We start from the raw sequence: 15,498 nt of genomic DNA on the forward strand, positions 1-15,498 counted from the left end.
CCTACAGATACATACTTATATTTAATCCATATATATATTGCTAGGACACTAAGATCTATATTTATATATAAGAATATATATATATATATGTGTGTGTGTGTGTGGGGTGTATATATATATATATATATATATATATATAGAGAGAGAGAGAGAGAGAGAGAGAGAGAGAGTTCACTACTAAATATGATCAGCAGCTTTAACTAGTCTGCCTTCAAACATTCCAACACGTCATACAACAAGGTGAAGGTTGTATGTACCTATCAATGTGCATGTAATTAATTACTAACTTAGATGACTTAATCTAAACTCTTTATATCATCATGACAGAACCCCGAATGAATAAATGAATGAAGGGGTTCTGACATTCTGCCCCCCCAAGACACATTCCCCAACTTAACAGAGATGAATAATGGCTAAAAAATAACCTAGAGTTGTGTCTATCACTAAACTAGAATTTAGTAAGATCCCCTAAACTTAAATCATCACTATTTTATAGGTTTAACCAGGTAAGCTAAGAAGTATTACATCCAAATCTCTCACCCTTTGTTTTGTGGTTTGTTTGTTTTTTTAACATCAATAGTTAATCAAGTCGAACCGCCCTCTCCTGCATCACCATTTTGTCTTTTATAGTATCATATACATCGTTATAAAGGTCTATCTAAATTTGACAGAATAGGCCATAAAGATATAACACACAGTCTTGTCTAAGGTTAAACATTAAATCCGCATATAAAAAACAACCCAAACGATTTAAACCCAATTCCAGCCCCAACTGAAACCTCCATCCAGTTTATTAAACTCCAATCATCCATAAGCCAAGGTGGGATTGGCCAAATGCGCCCCCTCATCAAAGCTGTCCTTGTAACACCTTCTTTTTGTAGCCTCAAAGTGTTTGTGCTTAAGTGGGTAGACAGTGTCTTGGGCCAAAGTCGATAAAACCCCTAGCCCTTTGTCCCCCACTTGGCATGTCATCCCCTTCCCCCCCGAGAGACCATCTTTTGAGCCAAGGGAATGGTTGTTCAAGCTGCCCCTTTTCCATCCACAATTGAAATCTTTTGGCATGGGGCAACTTGTGAACTCTTAGCTCCTTAAACCCGCACCCCCCGAGTGTATCTATTGGCAGACCAGGCCAACCCCCTCCGTGGTGGACAGAAGCTCTTTTCTGGTCTGTAGCCATGTCCTCCATTTGAGCGAGGACAGGCTGCCATTGATCCAGTACCCCTCCAGGGGTCAGCTTGCTTGGAGTCTCTCTGTAGAGCCTGATCCCTTGGCCCACCAACTCAAAAGCAGTCATGGAATCACCGTTTATATTGGATCCAACCTCCTGGTTTAAAGCCTCTGTTTGCAGATATAGACCTGTGTGAAACCTCTCAAGTCCCCACTGATCTCGGGAACTCTCCACAGCAAATTTTTGGGCCACATCAAAAGTTTTGTCCATCAACCCAGTCTTGGGTGGCGGTTTGGGTCTCCCTTCCCCAGTGGGATCCTTTGCAATTCCTCTCTCTTCCGTGTCAACCCTCCTGTCTAGGTAGTCCCTGTCTATTATCTTAGTGTGCGCTGTTGTTGACTCTTGGGAGTTGAGGGTTACCTGTAACCCCTTGTAGTCCAAGTCATGTAGCTCAAACGACCTCCCAGGTTGAATTATTTGGTTCTCTATAGTCCTGGCCCCCGGTTTCTCACAAAAGATTGGTCCTGGATCACTCCCACTCGTGTCCCTAAAGCGGGGTCAGTGGATTTTTGGAGCCTCACCATCACACACACTGGGAGTAGTAATCCCTTGGGCCAACAGGACAGCCTCTGTAGCTGGATGGAGGGTCGTGTTCTCCGTGCAGGGAATTTGGCCCTCCTCCTCACCCTGGCCCTTTCCTGTTCCTGCATGGCCAGGCCTTTTCTCACAGTTTTTTAGGTTGTTGCCCATTTGGCCTGGAGGGGAGTCTGCCGTGTGTGTAAAGGCTTGAGCGAGAATCGTTGGAGAGCTGCCTCCGCCGCTCACTGGCTGCGCTGCACTAGTACTGCCTCTCCAGCTTAGTTGACAACCTTGAGAGCTGTTTGTTGTCATGTTCGCTAAATCTCTCCCCCCTTCTGGCAAAGCTGGTCCATCCCCCAGAGCTCTCAGTGGTTCTAAGGGTTGCCACCGCTGCAGGGATCTCCAGGGAGCCTCTGAGGAGTCTGGCCTCAGTGTCGGCGTGGGAGGCCTCTCTGTTGGTTTGCTCCTCACCTTTTGGTCCTCCCCCACCTCAGCCTGTCTCCCCCTCTCGGGCCCTAAAGGCAATGTGAGCTGTTTAACCGGAGGTCCCTGAGTCTCAGTATAAGGTCCCTCATTCGGCTCCTGTTTATCAGGGATCTTGGTGTCTGGGTGTTGGTAGAGCTCCTCGGCTGTGGAACTGTTGCCTGTGTCTCTTGCTTGATTCTGGGTTCCATTCCCCCACCCTTGGCCCCATGGCAGGGTAGGAGCTGCCCCCTGGGTTCCCACAAAGGTATTGGTATTGCTCACCCTGGTGGAAGGTCCATTCTCCGACCTGTGTCTCTGAAGCCCTTGGTCCTTTATAGGTGCACTCTCTGCTTCTTCTATGGCCTTCTGGGCTGGCATCAGGGTGCCTGGGCATATTCCACCAGGGCTCTGGAGCTGTGGCTTTGGAACTTTTGCTGTAGGTTCCACTGCAGCCTGGAGACTTTGCCCCCCCCCCCTTCTACCTGGTGTATTTGAGTCTGTGTTTGTCGTTTGGGCACTTGCCTCCCATTCACAACCACCTTGCCATGGCTCAGCCTCTTTAACTTTCCCGTCCAGTTCGAGCTCTGTTGTCGCCCAGAGTTCACATCCACCTCCCCACTCAGGAGAAGTTGGTTCCATTGTCAAAGGCGCCCTCCGTCCAAGAGGTCTTTTATTGTCTTGCTCTGTATGCTCTGCTTCCTCCTCCACCAAGTTGGTGGCCTGGAGCCTCGGGGTGGTTTCCGCCTCCTTTGCCCCTTGCCTTGTTTCCATTTCTTTCTCCCTCAGTCTTGTTGCGATCAGGCCAGCAAACATCGCTTTCAATTCTCGCAAGTCCTCCTTGAGACTGGCCACGTCCTCGGAAAGGGTCCCCCTTCTCTGCTTCCAGAATCTGTAATCCCTTTCGCACTGTAGTTCCCCCAGTCCCATCGGATCTATTCTGGTACCCTGGATCCACCAGGCCTCCGTGTTCGGTCGCCCTCCACCGCGGTTGCTCCTTACCTTCTGGGTGATGTACCCAGCCTTCTGAGGTTGGGCATTCTCCCCCGTTGGCTGGGAGTATTCTACCCCTCGGCAGTTTCCCCTCCCCCCAACCAGGGTGGAGTCTTCTGTTATCTCCCAAGGGTCTTTTTGTTGAGATGCAGGGATCTCCCCCCCTTGTAGTTGCTTTTCCTCGGACCACCGCTCCCATCTGGAGATATCTTGGCTTGTGTAGCCTGCTCTGTAGCTCCTCGCGATATTCTTTGAAGGAACACATAATTCTACCACTACCCCTTTTTGGGGGTCCTCTCTGGCCTTCCGTGTCCTCCGAGGTGCAACTTGGGGCGCCTTCTCCATCCCTTCATTCCAAGGGATCCAGGGAGCCTCGGGAGGTTCCCATCGGTTCAGGTGGGAGCTATTCCTCCTGGGGGACCCCCTCCTCTAATCTTTGCCGCTTGCCTCTCTGGGCTTCCCTCAGGGCCCCACCATCATCTTCAAACTTAGTCCCATAGTGGGCGTCGCCTTTTGGCCTGACTTGGAGGGTCTGCTCCGGCTCTGGCGACATTCTGGGCCTCCGCTCCTCCTCTGCCTTTAGGTGCTGGTCCTCCGTTTCTCGCCAAAAGTGTGATGCAAGGCTCCACATCAGTGGGTCGCCATCCTCCGATGTCTCCGTGTCAGTGTCTGCCCCTCTGGGTGTCTGCTCTCCCTCTGCCTCGAGGGACTGGTCCTCCTTTCCTTGCCAAAAGGGCGATGCACGGTTCCACATCCATGGGTCGTCGTCCTCCGGCAACTCCCAGTCGTCCTCCGACATCTCCGTGTCCGTGTCTTCCTCACTGGGTGTTTGCTCTCCCTCTGTCCTGAGGGACTGGTCCTCCGTTCCTCGCCAGAAATATTGTGCGAGGCTCCACATCCTTGGGTCATCGTCCTCCGACCCCTCCGTGTCGTCCTCCGACATCTCCGTGTCGGTGTCTTCCTCGTTGGGTGCTTGTTCTCCCTCTGCCTCGAGGGACTGGTCCTCCGTTCCTCACCAGAAATACTGCGCGAAGCTCCACATCCTTGGATCAGCGTCCTCCACCCTCTCCGTGTCGTCCTCCGGCATCTTGGTGTCACTCCATGAATCCTCCATCCCCTGGCACTGGCTTGGTTGCAGTCACAGCAAGATGTAAGTAGTTGAGGTCAGAACAAGACACTCAGGAATTCTCCCGGCTTGCCTAGATGGTTCCAAGCCTCAATAGTGAGATTCTTTAAACTGTGAGACTTGGGATTGTTCTGACCAATAATCCACGACAAACTTCAGGTAAATCAGAAAGTTTATTGAAAAAGATAAGGTAGAAACATTCCTGGTCACGTCATTGAAGAATCTGAGGCACACAAAGGGGAAGCCTTAATTTAAAACGAACTGTGCCCCCCCTTTTTTTCCCTTTCCCTCTCAGATGTCCTCCCCAAACCACCACCCCCTCTCAGCGAAGGCTTGGATCCCTACATCAAAGCAACCCAATGCGAGCATAATTTGGTCTCCGGACATCCTCTGTCTTGGGAAAGCTATTGATGCTTAATTGATGACTTGTATATGTGGAACCTCTCTCAGTTGTACATCTTTCTCAGGGTGTGAAAGATTCTTTGTCCTGTTAGCTTATGTTTTGCTTACGTGACACATTCGATTACAAATCATGGCCGCAGATGGGCATTTCCCACAATGCTTATTCAATTGAGTCCTACAGATACATACTTATATTTAATCCATATATATATTGCTAGGACACTAAGATCTATATTTATAAATAAGAATATATGTGTGTGTGTGTGTGTGTGTGTGTGTGTATAGTTCACTACTAAATATGATCAGCGGCTTTAACTTGTTTGCCTTCAAACATTCCAACACGTCATACAACAAGGTGAAGGTTGTATGTACCTATCATCAATGTGCATGTAACTAATTACTAACTTAGATGACTTAATCTAAACTCTTTATATCATCATGACAGAACCCCAAATGAATAAATGAATGAAGGGGTTCTGACAGTGTCTCTTGCTTGATTCTGGGTTCCATTCCCCCACCCTTGGCCCCGTGGCAGGGTAGGAGCTTTCCATTTCATATCTCTTCCTGTGTCTTTTGAGGTCTGACCATAACGCTTAATGCCCAGGCCCTGGAACAGGCCTGCTGCATTATAAAATGGGATGTGATGGGAATGGGAGGCAGCATGGAACGCATCTTACCACACAGGAGAATGCCGCTGTCGCCGGAAGGTCCCATCCCATGATGGGATGCGTCCCAGATGGAGCAATTTTCAGGAATGCTTCTAAGCCGTATCCTCTAACATAGTAACTGAGGACAATTAAATTAATTTCCTGACAGTAAGCAGGGGAGAGGTGTGAGCCATAAGATAATAGGCAGGGGAGAGGTGTAAGCAGTAAGGCCAGGCTGTGTAATATTATAAACTTCTCTTGGCATATAACTACTAATAGTGTTGCCTGAGTGCCCTGATAATTTTAATACGCAAAGGGATCTTGCAGGACTTTTGAGACTAAAAGAAAATAGAAGTTGATAGTATGATTTTTCATAGTCTTGAGCCAAATGCATGTGACGAAGTATGCTCAAGTCTAGAAATGCTCATGCTACCAACTTTTACCTTTCAGTTAGTCTTAAAGGTGCTGCAGGATCCTTTTGCATACTGATTTTTCTAGACGAACACACCTATATTTTTGAATTTTGATAATTTCAGTTACCTCTGTTTTTCAATGTCTGTCTGGTTGTTACTATCAAACTGTTTTAAGAAATGTGTTTTTGTTCCCAGCTAGCTCATCGAGTTAAATTCAAGCCATAGTATTCCTGACTATAGCATACTGGTGTAGTTCTAACAACAGAGAAGCAAATGTTTTGGGAACAGAAAGATTCAGTTTCAGTATCCAGCATTTCCAGTTAAAAAGATTTAGAGTAGCAGGACTTGAGAAAATACTGTGACTCTACAGGACTACTGGGTGGAGTCATAGGCCCGTTACAGATGGGCCTTAAAGTGTGCGCTCAGTGCGTGCTAGGGTTAGAAAGGGGTGTCCTTTCCGGACGCCCTCAATCCTAGCACGCGTGGAGCTCGCACAAAATGGCGGTGGCCGTTCCACACGGCCACCGCCATTACGATGTCACAACCGCAACGCCTCTATATGGGGCGGGGCAGATGTGACGTCATCACACCGCGCCAGGGCACATAGTATGCCCCTTCCCCGGCCACAAAAGGAGCTCTGAAACGGAGCTCCTTTTGCCATTTGCATTGCTGGGCGCAGCCTTCAGATGGCTGCGCCCAGCAACGCAGAGGAGAAAGGGGCCAAGTGGCCCCTTTCTCCTCCTCCCTGCCGCCACGGGGTGTCCTTGGGGCTTGAAGCCCCAAGGACACCCCTTTCCAGGCTGCGGGGAAGGGGCCTTTTGCCGCTTCCCTGCAGCCTGGAAAGCGGAGGATCGGGGCCTCAGCAGCTGCCGCTCTGGCCACTGAGGCCCCGATCCGGTGGGGAAAGGGGCAGGTGCAGGCCGCCGCTTTTTGGCGGTCTGTAACGCGCCATAGTTTTAGTAGCAGGAAAAGTTCACAACATATGAAAGTTAGGTTGCAATCATTCTATATCAAAACAATAATTGGAAGTAAATTCCTTTTTAGGCAGAATTATTATTTTATGGCAATGAATGAAAATTCCAATGTTATATTATATTTCTTTTGTCCCTTTCTTCTCCCTTTACAGCTTGTGGCCAATGCTATCCTTTTTGTCAGCGTAAATTTGTATGGAATCTTTGTGAGAATTTTGACAGAAAGGGCACAGAGGAAGGCTTTCCTTCAAGCCAGGAACTGCATAGAGGACAGGCTGAAGCTGGAGGATGAAAATGAAAAACAGGTCAGTTGAAATGTGCTCTTTATATTTTTTTTTTTAAAACAGCAACAACAGGTCTTTTCCTTTGGCATTACTGTGTCACATAGCCTGCTGTCCTGTAGGATCAGTAGCCAATCTATAAGGAGAAATATCTAACTGCAAAATATATAATATTTCCAAAATCTGGCCATACCTCTCTGCTTCTACTGCAAAGACTTTGGTCCATGCCCTAGTGGTCTATTGACTCGACTACTGCAATCTTCTCTTGGCAGGGCTTCCTCTATCTCACCTCCACCCATTGATTTCTGTTCAGCATTCAGCTGCTTGTATTATCTCACTCGCTCGCCGGTATGACCATGTCTCCCCTCTGTTGTCATCCCTTCACTGGCTCCCTTTTCCCTTCCGCATTCGTACAAGCTTCTCCTGCTCAACTTTAAAGCCCTCCATGGGCTGGCCCCTCCCTAACTCTCCGAACTACTTTCTCCCTACATCCCCAATCGTTTCCTCCATTCTGGTAGCCAAAGTCTCCTGCCCCAGCCCAGGATTTCCACTGCCCCGTCCCGGATTCGTCCCTTCTCGCTCGCTGCCCCTCACTCCTGGAACCCCCTTCCCTTACAAGCACTACTCAACACAGCTCTAAACAGCTTCAAAGCCGAGTTAAAGACCATATTGTTTAGGGAAGCGTTCCCAGGGAGTCTGTGATTGTGTCCTGGTTGTAATAATATTATATTTTAATTTCTGGAACACACAATTGCTTTGCTTTTTTTATTGTTACCAGAAAAGAAAACACAGAAGGTGTGGCTCTTTCTATGTTTAACATCAGTTCCAGACAAACAAAGCATACATACACAATACACAATTGTGACACACTCTGGTTGGCCAAGACTAAAATTTTATCCAAAATCCAAATGATACTATATTAATTTGCAAATTGGATTTCAGAGATATGCTTCTTCTCCTCTTCAGCTTACAAGTTATTTTACTTACAGGTGATATTATTTGGCTAGTCATGTCACCAGCAAAAATATAGAAGAGGACAGGTTTTGGCAGAGCAGTAGCAAGAACGGAAGGTAGATGAAGCTTAGTTGGCCCTAGTAAGAGATTCCAAACAGACGAGCAATTGTGCACTTAAACAATTGTATTTCCAATTTTATTGGCGTATGTCAAATGTTGTCTTCAGCATGTGGTCCTTCCATGTTTTCCCACTGACACTTCCACTTTTTTCTTACCATTTAAAAAGCTGTTAAGAAAAAAAAAGTTAGAATAGTTATACAATGCTCTTTGATTATTTGCACAAAGAGACCTCTGTCTGGAATAGCATATTATTTGTGTTGTTCAGTACAACTGTTTTGTCATTTCTCCAATTAACAGAGTGTAGTTGAATGTTGATTTTGCTCAGACCCATTAAAATCAATGCAACTTGAATTGAGTTTGGGTCCCACCATTTTGTGGTGAAGGGTCTGGAAACCATGCCTTATAAGGAAAGACTGGGTATGTTTAGCCTGAAGAAGAGATGGTTAACAAGTGATATGATAGCCCTGTTTACGTATTTGAAGGGGTATCACATTGAGGATGGAGCAAGCTTGTTTTCAACTGCTCCAGAGACTAGAACACAGAACAATGGATGCAAGCAACAGGAAAAAGAGATTCCACTTCAACATTAGGAGGAACATCTTGCCAGTAAGAGCTGTCTGACAGTGAACACACTCCCTTCAGAGTGTGATGGAGCCTCCTTCCTTGGAGGTCTTTAAACAGGCTGGAAGGCCATATGTTGGGGATGCTTTGATTATGATTTACTGTATGGCAGGGGGTAGGACTGGATGGCCCTTGTGGTCTCTTCCAACTCTATGATTCTATGATTCTTATCACTTGTAGTATTAGTATGGGTGTTGGGGGGGGGAGAAATTCTTTAAAGAACAAACCAAACTTGTGTACTTTAATTTGAAACCAGTAAGCAATCTCTTCAAAGGAAAACACTAAAGGGATGCTATTATGCATAAATAGTCTTACAGGTAATTCATTCTCAACAAGATTATCCATATGAAGTGGCAGAGGAGATAAATTTTCATAAATTAAGAGGGTGGTTGGAAGAATGCTCTAGATGTGCAATTTGAGAATATAATGGACTATAGACAGCTTCAGAAATATAATTTGATTTAACAAGGTACAATAACAAAATTATAATGATTGGGGAGAGAAGTGGTAAATGGGGGGAGCAGTTCTACCAAGATTTCTAGCCTACTGGATTTTATCCCCACTTTTTCCTTTTATCTTCTTTTTCGAATTACCTTCCTATCATTACAGAAATGAATAGGCAGGGTAGTCTTGGGGCCTGTTGGGGTAATGTGAATGTCTGAGTCCAGCAGATCCAAAGCCATTCTTATCCACAAACTCAGAAGGCTTAGTTCTGGGACCTGCCATTGTCACCACTACCATAGATGCACAGCCACAGAGTTTTCTATAAGGGTGAACAGGCTCACCGCAGTTTCGATACCTGCTCTGTCAACAGTCCCCTTTGGCCTGATAGGATTAGGATGGCAATGTTAGGAATCCTCCCCCTTCTTTTCCCACATGGTCCACTTTGCTCTTAATCTGAATGTTTACAATGTAAAATATAGTAAACATTTGGTCAAAGAGGGATAACAACAGGGAAGACAAAACAGAACAGAACAATACAATGCAATACAGTGCAAAACAGTACAATATAAATATACCATAGATGAGTAATATATATTTCCTAATGAACTGGAATGACAATTAAAGATGTTAAGAGTTTAACACCATGAATGTCTAGAAACTAGAGGGAAAAGGTGAGAAGGAAGGGGTGGAAAAGATGGGAGAAAGAACTTTGAAAACAAGACAAGTTAGAATCATTATGATAGAACTAATTCAATTGTTTTCTAGTGTGTGATGGGAAACATTTACTGAATAAATTATATGGACTGTTTGGAGATGGGTGGGATAGTGAGTTTGTGGTGGGAGAAGAGAATTTAAACCTAATAAATCCAGGATATTAAGAAAAGACTAAACATTTTCAACTAAACATTATATATTTCATGAATGTCAGAGAGTAGTACAAAAGGAAGAAGAAATGTATAGTGGAAAGAGAAACTGATTCAGAGGCATGGCAGACAGATGGAGAAAGAGGATCTGAGTCAGAGAAAAGGGAGGGGGAGAAAAGAAGGGACTAAGAAATATTTCCAGATATAGTTTATGTGATGTGGGGAAAAAACAGAAGGAAGCAATTGAGAAGCTTAAGAGAACTTCTAGTGGCTGTATACTGTGGGAAAGCTGCTTTGTTACTGCTCCTATCTTTATTTCATATTGCTTTTTTGTTTTTACTTAGTTTTAAAATTCTTGTAGGTCAGCCTACAGTTTATAATGCTTCAATAAATTTACAATCTACAGTGTATAGTTTTACTACAACCTGAGGTTGGAAAGAAAAAGATAAAGGAAAAGAAAAAGAAAAAGAAAAAGGAGATGGTGGAATGCGTTCTAGAAGGCGCTATTCCTACAGGTTTGTTAGTTTGAAAACCTGAGCTGACGCATTGTTTGGGCTATATGCTTTGTTTGTTGGATTTAATCAACAGAAACATTGATATTTTCTGCCTGCCAATGTTGATGAAGTGGGGCCTCAATAATAATAAAGCCACACAGCTGCACTGCTGCTAAATTGTAAGTAGATGCATTTATTTGAATAACTAATTTGGGTACAATGGGACCTTACAGAAGAACAAGCCATGCTTACTAGAAAGACTTACAAAACTCTAGGCATTACACCAGTCTTTGAGAGCATTCCCCTGAGTCCCAAGAAAGATCAGTTAAAAATCACAGTTTTTCACTCCTAAGGAGGCTGTTAAAGGAGCAGAGGCCGAGCCTGTTAACTCTGCAAACACTGTGTTAGATTGGACTTTGGACTCTAAAGCCTTAAAAGCCTTGCCTTAGAGCTGAGTTTTGCAGAGACTGTTTTGCCATCTGACCCTGTGTAACCTCTGGGAAAAGCAAACTTTCAGAGGTTATCAAAATATCTGAACAATTCAGTTTACTGCCTCTCACAGGGAAATGTAAATAAAGTTCATCTTTCTGCAATGAACTTCAAATCAAGCAAGTCAAGCAAATGCCTGAAGTCAAGCAAATGCCTGACATTTTAGCTCCCCCCAATCACCCCAGTAGTAGTTCAGACAGAAGAGTTTATACAGAAACAGCTTGCTGAACTTAGATAATAATAATAATAATAATAATAATAATAATAATAATAATAATAATATATTATTTATATACCGTTATTCCAAATTCCAAATTCGATTACAGCGGTGTACAACAAAAGTGATACAATATAACATTTAACAAACAAGTATCACCAACAACATGTTAAAAACATCCCAATGCAATTTAAAAAACTATAAAACATACAACCTCTTAAAACACACACACAAAAACTAGCTGGATTAACAGTTGTATATCAGGGGGGAGAACCGCATAACATCAGGACATATGAGGGAAAGCTTGTCGGAAGAGAAAGGTCTTTAGTTTCTTCCTAAAAAGATCAAAAGAGGCGACAGAGCGGAGCTCGTCGGGAAGGGAGTTCCAGGTCTGCGGGGCCGAGAAGGAGAATGCCCTTTGCGAAGACGAGATATATTTTGCCTTAGGAACCCTCAACAGATGCTTCCCGACCGATCTGAGAGTGTGGGGCGGATTATGTGGGGAGAGGCGGTCCTCCAAGTAGCCTGGGCCCAAGCCCTTTAGGGCTTTATAGGTAATAACCAACACCTTGTATTGTGCCCGGAAGCGAATGGGCAGCCAGTGTAGATCTTGTAAAATAGGTGTTATATGGCTAGTCCTGGAACATCCAGTGACCAACCTTGCTGCCATATTCTGTACTAATTGAAGCTTCCGGATTTGGTACAAGGGTTGCCCCATGTAGAGTGCATTACAGAAATCCAACCGAGAGGTTACCAGAGCATGTACCACCATTTCAAGGTCCCCCTGGCCCAGGTAGGGTCGCAGCTGACGTATCAGCTGAAGCTGATAACAGGTGCTCCTGACCGTCACATCCACCTGAGATGTCAGGTGTAGCGACGAGTCCAGAAGCACCCCCAGACTGCGAACTGAGTCCTTCAGGGGGAGCATGACCCCATTCAGGACAGGTGGACAAATTTCCTTCCTCGGGCCCGGGGAGCCTATCACGAGTACTTCCATTTTCTCTGGATTCAAACTGAGTTTGTTTTCCCTCATCCAGCCCATTACCGACTCCAAGCAGGCATTTAGAGGAGAGATGCCATCCCTAGTCACTGCATCAGTCGGAGGCACAGAGAAACATATTTGGGTGTCATCAGCGTACTGATAACACCGCACCCCGTGTCTCCGGATGATCTCTCCCAGTGGTTTCATGTAAATGTTAAATAGCATGGGGGACAAGATTGCTCCTTGAGGGATTCCAGATGTAAGCACCCTCTTATCGGAACAACAATCCCCCAGCTGCACCATCTGGAATCTACCCGAGAGGTAGGAAGGGAACCACTGGAGCGCAGTGCCCCCGATACCTAACTCCCTCAGGCGTTCCAGAAGGATACCATGTTCGATGGTATCGAAAGCCGCTGAGATGTCCAAAAGCACTAACAGGGACACGCTTCCCCTGTCCATGCCCAGACGGAGATCATTGACTAAGGCGACCATGGTGGTCTCAACTCCATAGCCCGCCTGGAAGCCAGTTTGAAATGGGTCTAGAAAATCCGTTTCATCCAAGATCGCTTGAAGCTGGAAGGCAACCGCTCTCTCGATCACCTTTCCCAGAAAAGGCAGCAGTGAAACAGGCCGATAGTTATTGCAAATCAGGGGGTCAAGGGAGGGCTTTTTTAGCAGTGGTTTTACAACTACAGATTTTAAGCTGGATGGAAACTGCCCTTCCCCGAAAGATGAATTAATTATATGGCGTAACATAGTAGTTACAGCCATTCCCCCCTGAGCTGCCAACCATGAAGGACAGGGATCGAGAGAGCATGTCGTCTTCCTAACGCTTCGTAGAATCTTGTCCACTTCCTCGGTACTCACAGACTCAAAATGATCCAGTTTAACAGAGTCCACGGAAGCTCTGGACGCCTCTACTCTAGATTCTGAAGAAATACTGGCTTTGAGATCAGACCTTATCCGAGAGATTTTATCCGCGAAGAAGTTGTTAAACTCGTCACAGCAGGCTTTAGATGGCTCCAAAATAGGGTTCGGGGGGGAGGCAGTTGAGTAAGCTCCCTCAATACCCTGAACAGCTCTGCCGGACGCAACTCCGCGGACGCAATATGTGCAGCATAGAACGAATGCTTTGCTGCACTTATTGCCATTCCGTAGGCCTTCAAAAGAGAGTCTAGGAGTGCCTTGTCGGCTAAGTGCTGGTATCTTTGCCAGTTGTGCTCTAGTCGTTGCACAGCCCACTTCCTTTCCCTGAGGTCTTCAGTATACCAGGGTCATATACTGATGCAATACATCTAAGGAGTTTTTTGTGAGTTTTTCAGGCTATGTGGCCATGTTCTAGAAGAGTTTATGCTTGATGTTTTGCTTGCATCTGTGGCTGGTCTCTTCAGAGAATGCATTTTCTGAAGATGCCAGGCACAGATGCTCGCAAAACAGCACAGATGCTAGCAAAACCTTACATTTTTCTGTGCTGAATATCATTTTGTTAGCTTTGGCCCAGCTTTCCAATTTATTCAGATCATTTTGAATTTTGATCTTGTCCTCTGGGGTATTGGCTGCTCCTCCTAATTTGATGCCATCTGCAAATGTGATAAGTATGCCCCCAATTCTGTTACCCAAGTCATTGATAAAGATGTTTAATAGCAATGGACCCAGGATAGAACCCTGTGGCACCCCACTGGTCACTTCTCTCCAGGATGAAAGGAACCATTGTTGAGCACCCTTTGTGTTTGACTGGACAACAAATTACAAATCCATGTAACAGTTGCCTTGTCTAGCCCACATTTTACAAGCTTGTTTGCAAGAATGTCATGGGAAACCTTGTCATGGGGCCTTACTGAAATCAAGATATACTATATCCACAGCATGTCCTTCATCAATTGGTAATTTTATCAAAAAAAGAGATAAGATTTGTCTGGCATGACTTGTTTCTCTGAAACCTTGTTGACTTTTTGTGATTATGGCATTGCCTTCTAGATGTTCACAGACTCTCTGTTTAATTATCTGCTCTAGAATCTTTCCTGGTATTGATGTCAGACTAAATAGATGATAATTGTTGGGATCCTTTTTTCTCCTTCTTTGAAGATGGGGATAATGTTTGCCCTCCTCCAGTCTGCTGAGACTTCCCCTGTTCTTCAGGAGTTCTCAATGATTATTGTCAATGGCTCTGATGTTGCATTTGCCAGTTCTTAGATGTAGTTCATCAGATCCTGGAGACTTATATTCATTTATACTAATCATGTATGCTTCTGTATGCCTCCGACTGTTGCAATCACTAAGGATGGCATCTCTCCTCTGAATGCCTTTCTTGAGTCAGTAATGGACTGGATGAGGGAAAACAAATTCAGGTTGAATCCAGAGAAAATGGAGAAAATTCAGGTTGAATCCAGAGAAAATGGGAGTACTCCTGGATCTGTCTCTACAATTGTCATCTCAAGTAGATGTGACAGTCAGGAGTGCTTGGTACCAACTTTGGTTGATACGCCAACTGCGTCCCTACCTGAACCGAAAGGACCTTGAAGCAGTAGTGCATGCTCTGGTAATCTCTCATCTTGATTTCTGTAACACGCTCTACATGGGGCTACCCTTATACCAAGTTCGGAAGCTTCAATTAGTTCAAAGTATGGCAGCCAGATTGGTCACCGGTTCATCAAGGTTTGACCACATAACTGCGATTTTAAAAGATCTTAACTGGCTGCCGATCAGCTTCCGGGCGCAATACAAGGTGTTGGTTATTACCTTTAAATCCCTACATGGCTTGGGCCTGAGTTACTTGCGGGAACGCCTCTCCCTACATAATCTGCCCCGCACTCTTAGAACATCAGGGAAGAATCTGTTGGTATTACATACAACTAGACTAACTTCTACTTGCCAGAAAGCCTTCATTGCAGCTGCTCCAAAACTTTGGAACAGCCTCATGGAAGAGATCTGTCTTACTACCTCCTTGGAGGTCTTTAAGAGGACAGTTAAGATGGATCTCTTCCGGCGAGCTTACCCACCTAATCTCTTATAAGATATATTTTTCTGTCTCCTTGACCTAGGTTGAAACATCTCTCTCCTTTTCTCTTTGATAGTATTGTTTTAATTGTTATACATTTTTATATTTTATTGTACTATATTGTTGTTTTTATTGTTGTGATTTGCATTTGTATACTGTATATTGATACTGGGCTGTAATCCCGCCTCGATACACCTGGGAGAGGTGGGAAAATGTAAATAAAATCATCATCATCATCATCATCATCATCATCATCATCATCATCATCATCATC

General features: G+C 45.0%; 1 protein-coding gene and 1 long non-coding RNA gene across 2 annotated transcripts in view; one reads left to right on the top strand and one right to left on the bottom strand.

Annotated features, from left to right (window-relative positions):
• The first annotated feature begins 4,303 nt into the window (after positions 1–4,303).
• LOC121933610 (adenylate cyclase type 1-like) overlaps positions 4,304–15,498 on the top strand; it is a 278,499-nt gene continuing 267,304 nt past the window's right edge. The window contains exons 1-3 of the mRNA XM_042473590.1: positions 4,304–4,352; positions 4,624–4,703; positions 6,917–7,066. Of these exons, the coding sequence (XP_042329524.1) occupies positions 4,304–4,352; positions 4,624–4,703; positions 6,917–7,066 (279 nt within the window). The remainder of the gene's footprint in view (positions 4,353–4,623; positions 4,704–6,916; positions 7,067–15,498) is intronic.
• Positions 7,909–10,924, bottom strand: LOC121935667. The gene is made up of 3 exons (XR_006104833.1): positions 10,804–10,924; positions 9,523–9,634; positions 7,909–8,282 (listed from the first exon to the last, which is right to left on the bottom strand). It is a non-coding gene; the product is annotated as an uncharacterized LOC121935667 (long non-coding RNA).

The sequence above is a fragment of the Sceloporus undulatus genome, chromosome 6 (assembly GCF_019175285.1).
Source record: "Sceloporus undulatus isolate JIND9_A2432 ecotype Alabama chromosome 6, SceUnd_v1.1, whole genome shotgun sequence".
Lineage (NCBI taxonomy): Eukaryota > Metazoa > Chordata > Lepidosauria > Squamata > Phrynosomatidae > Sceloporus > Sceloporus undulatus.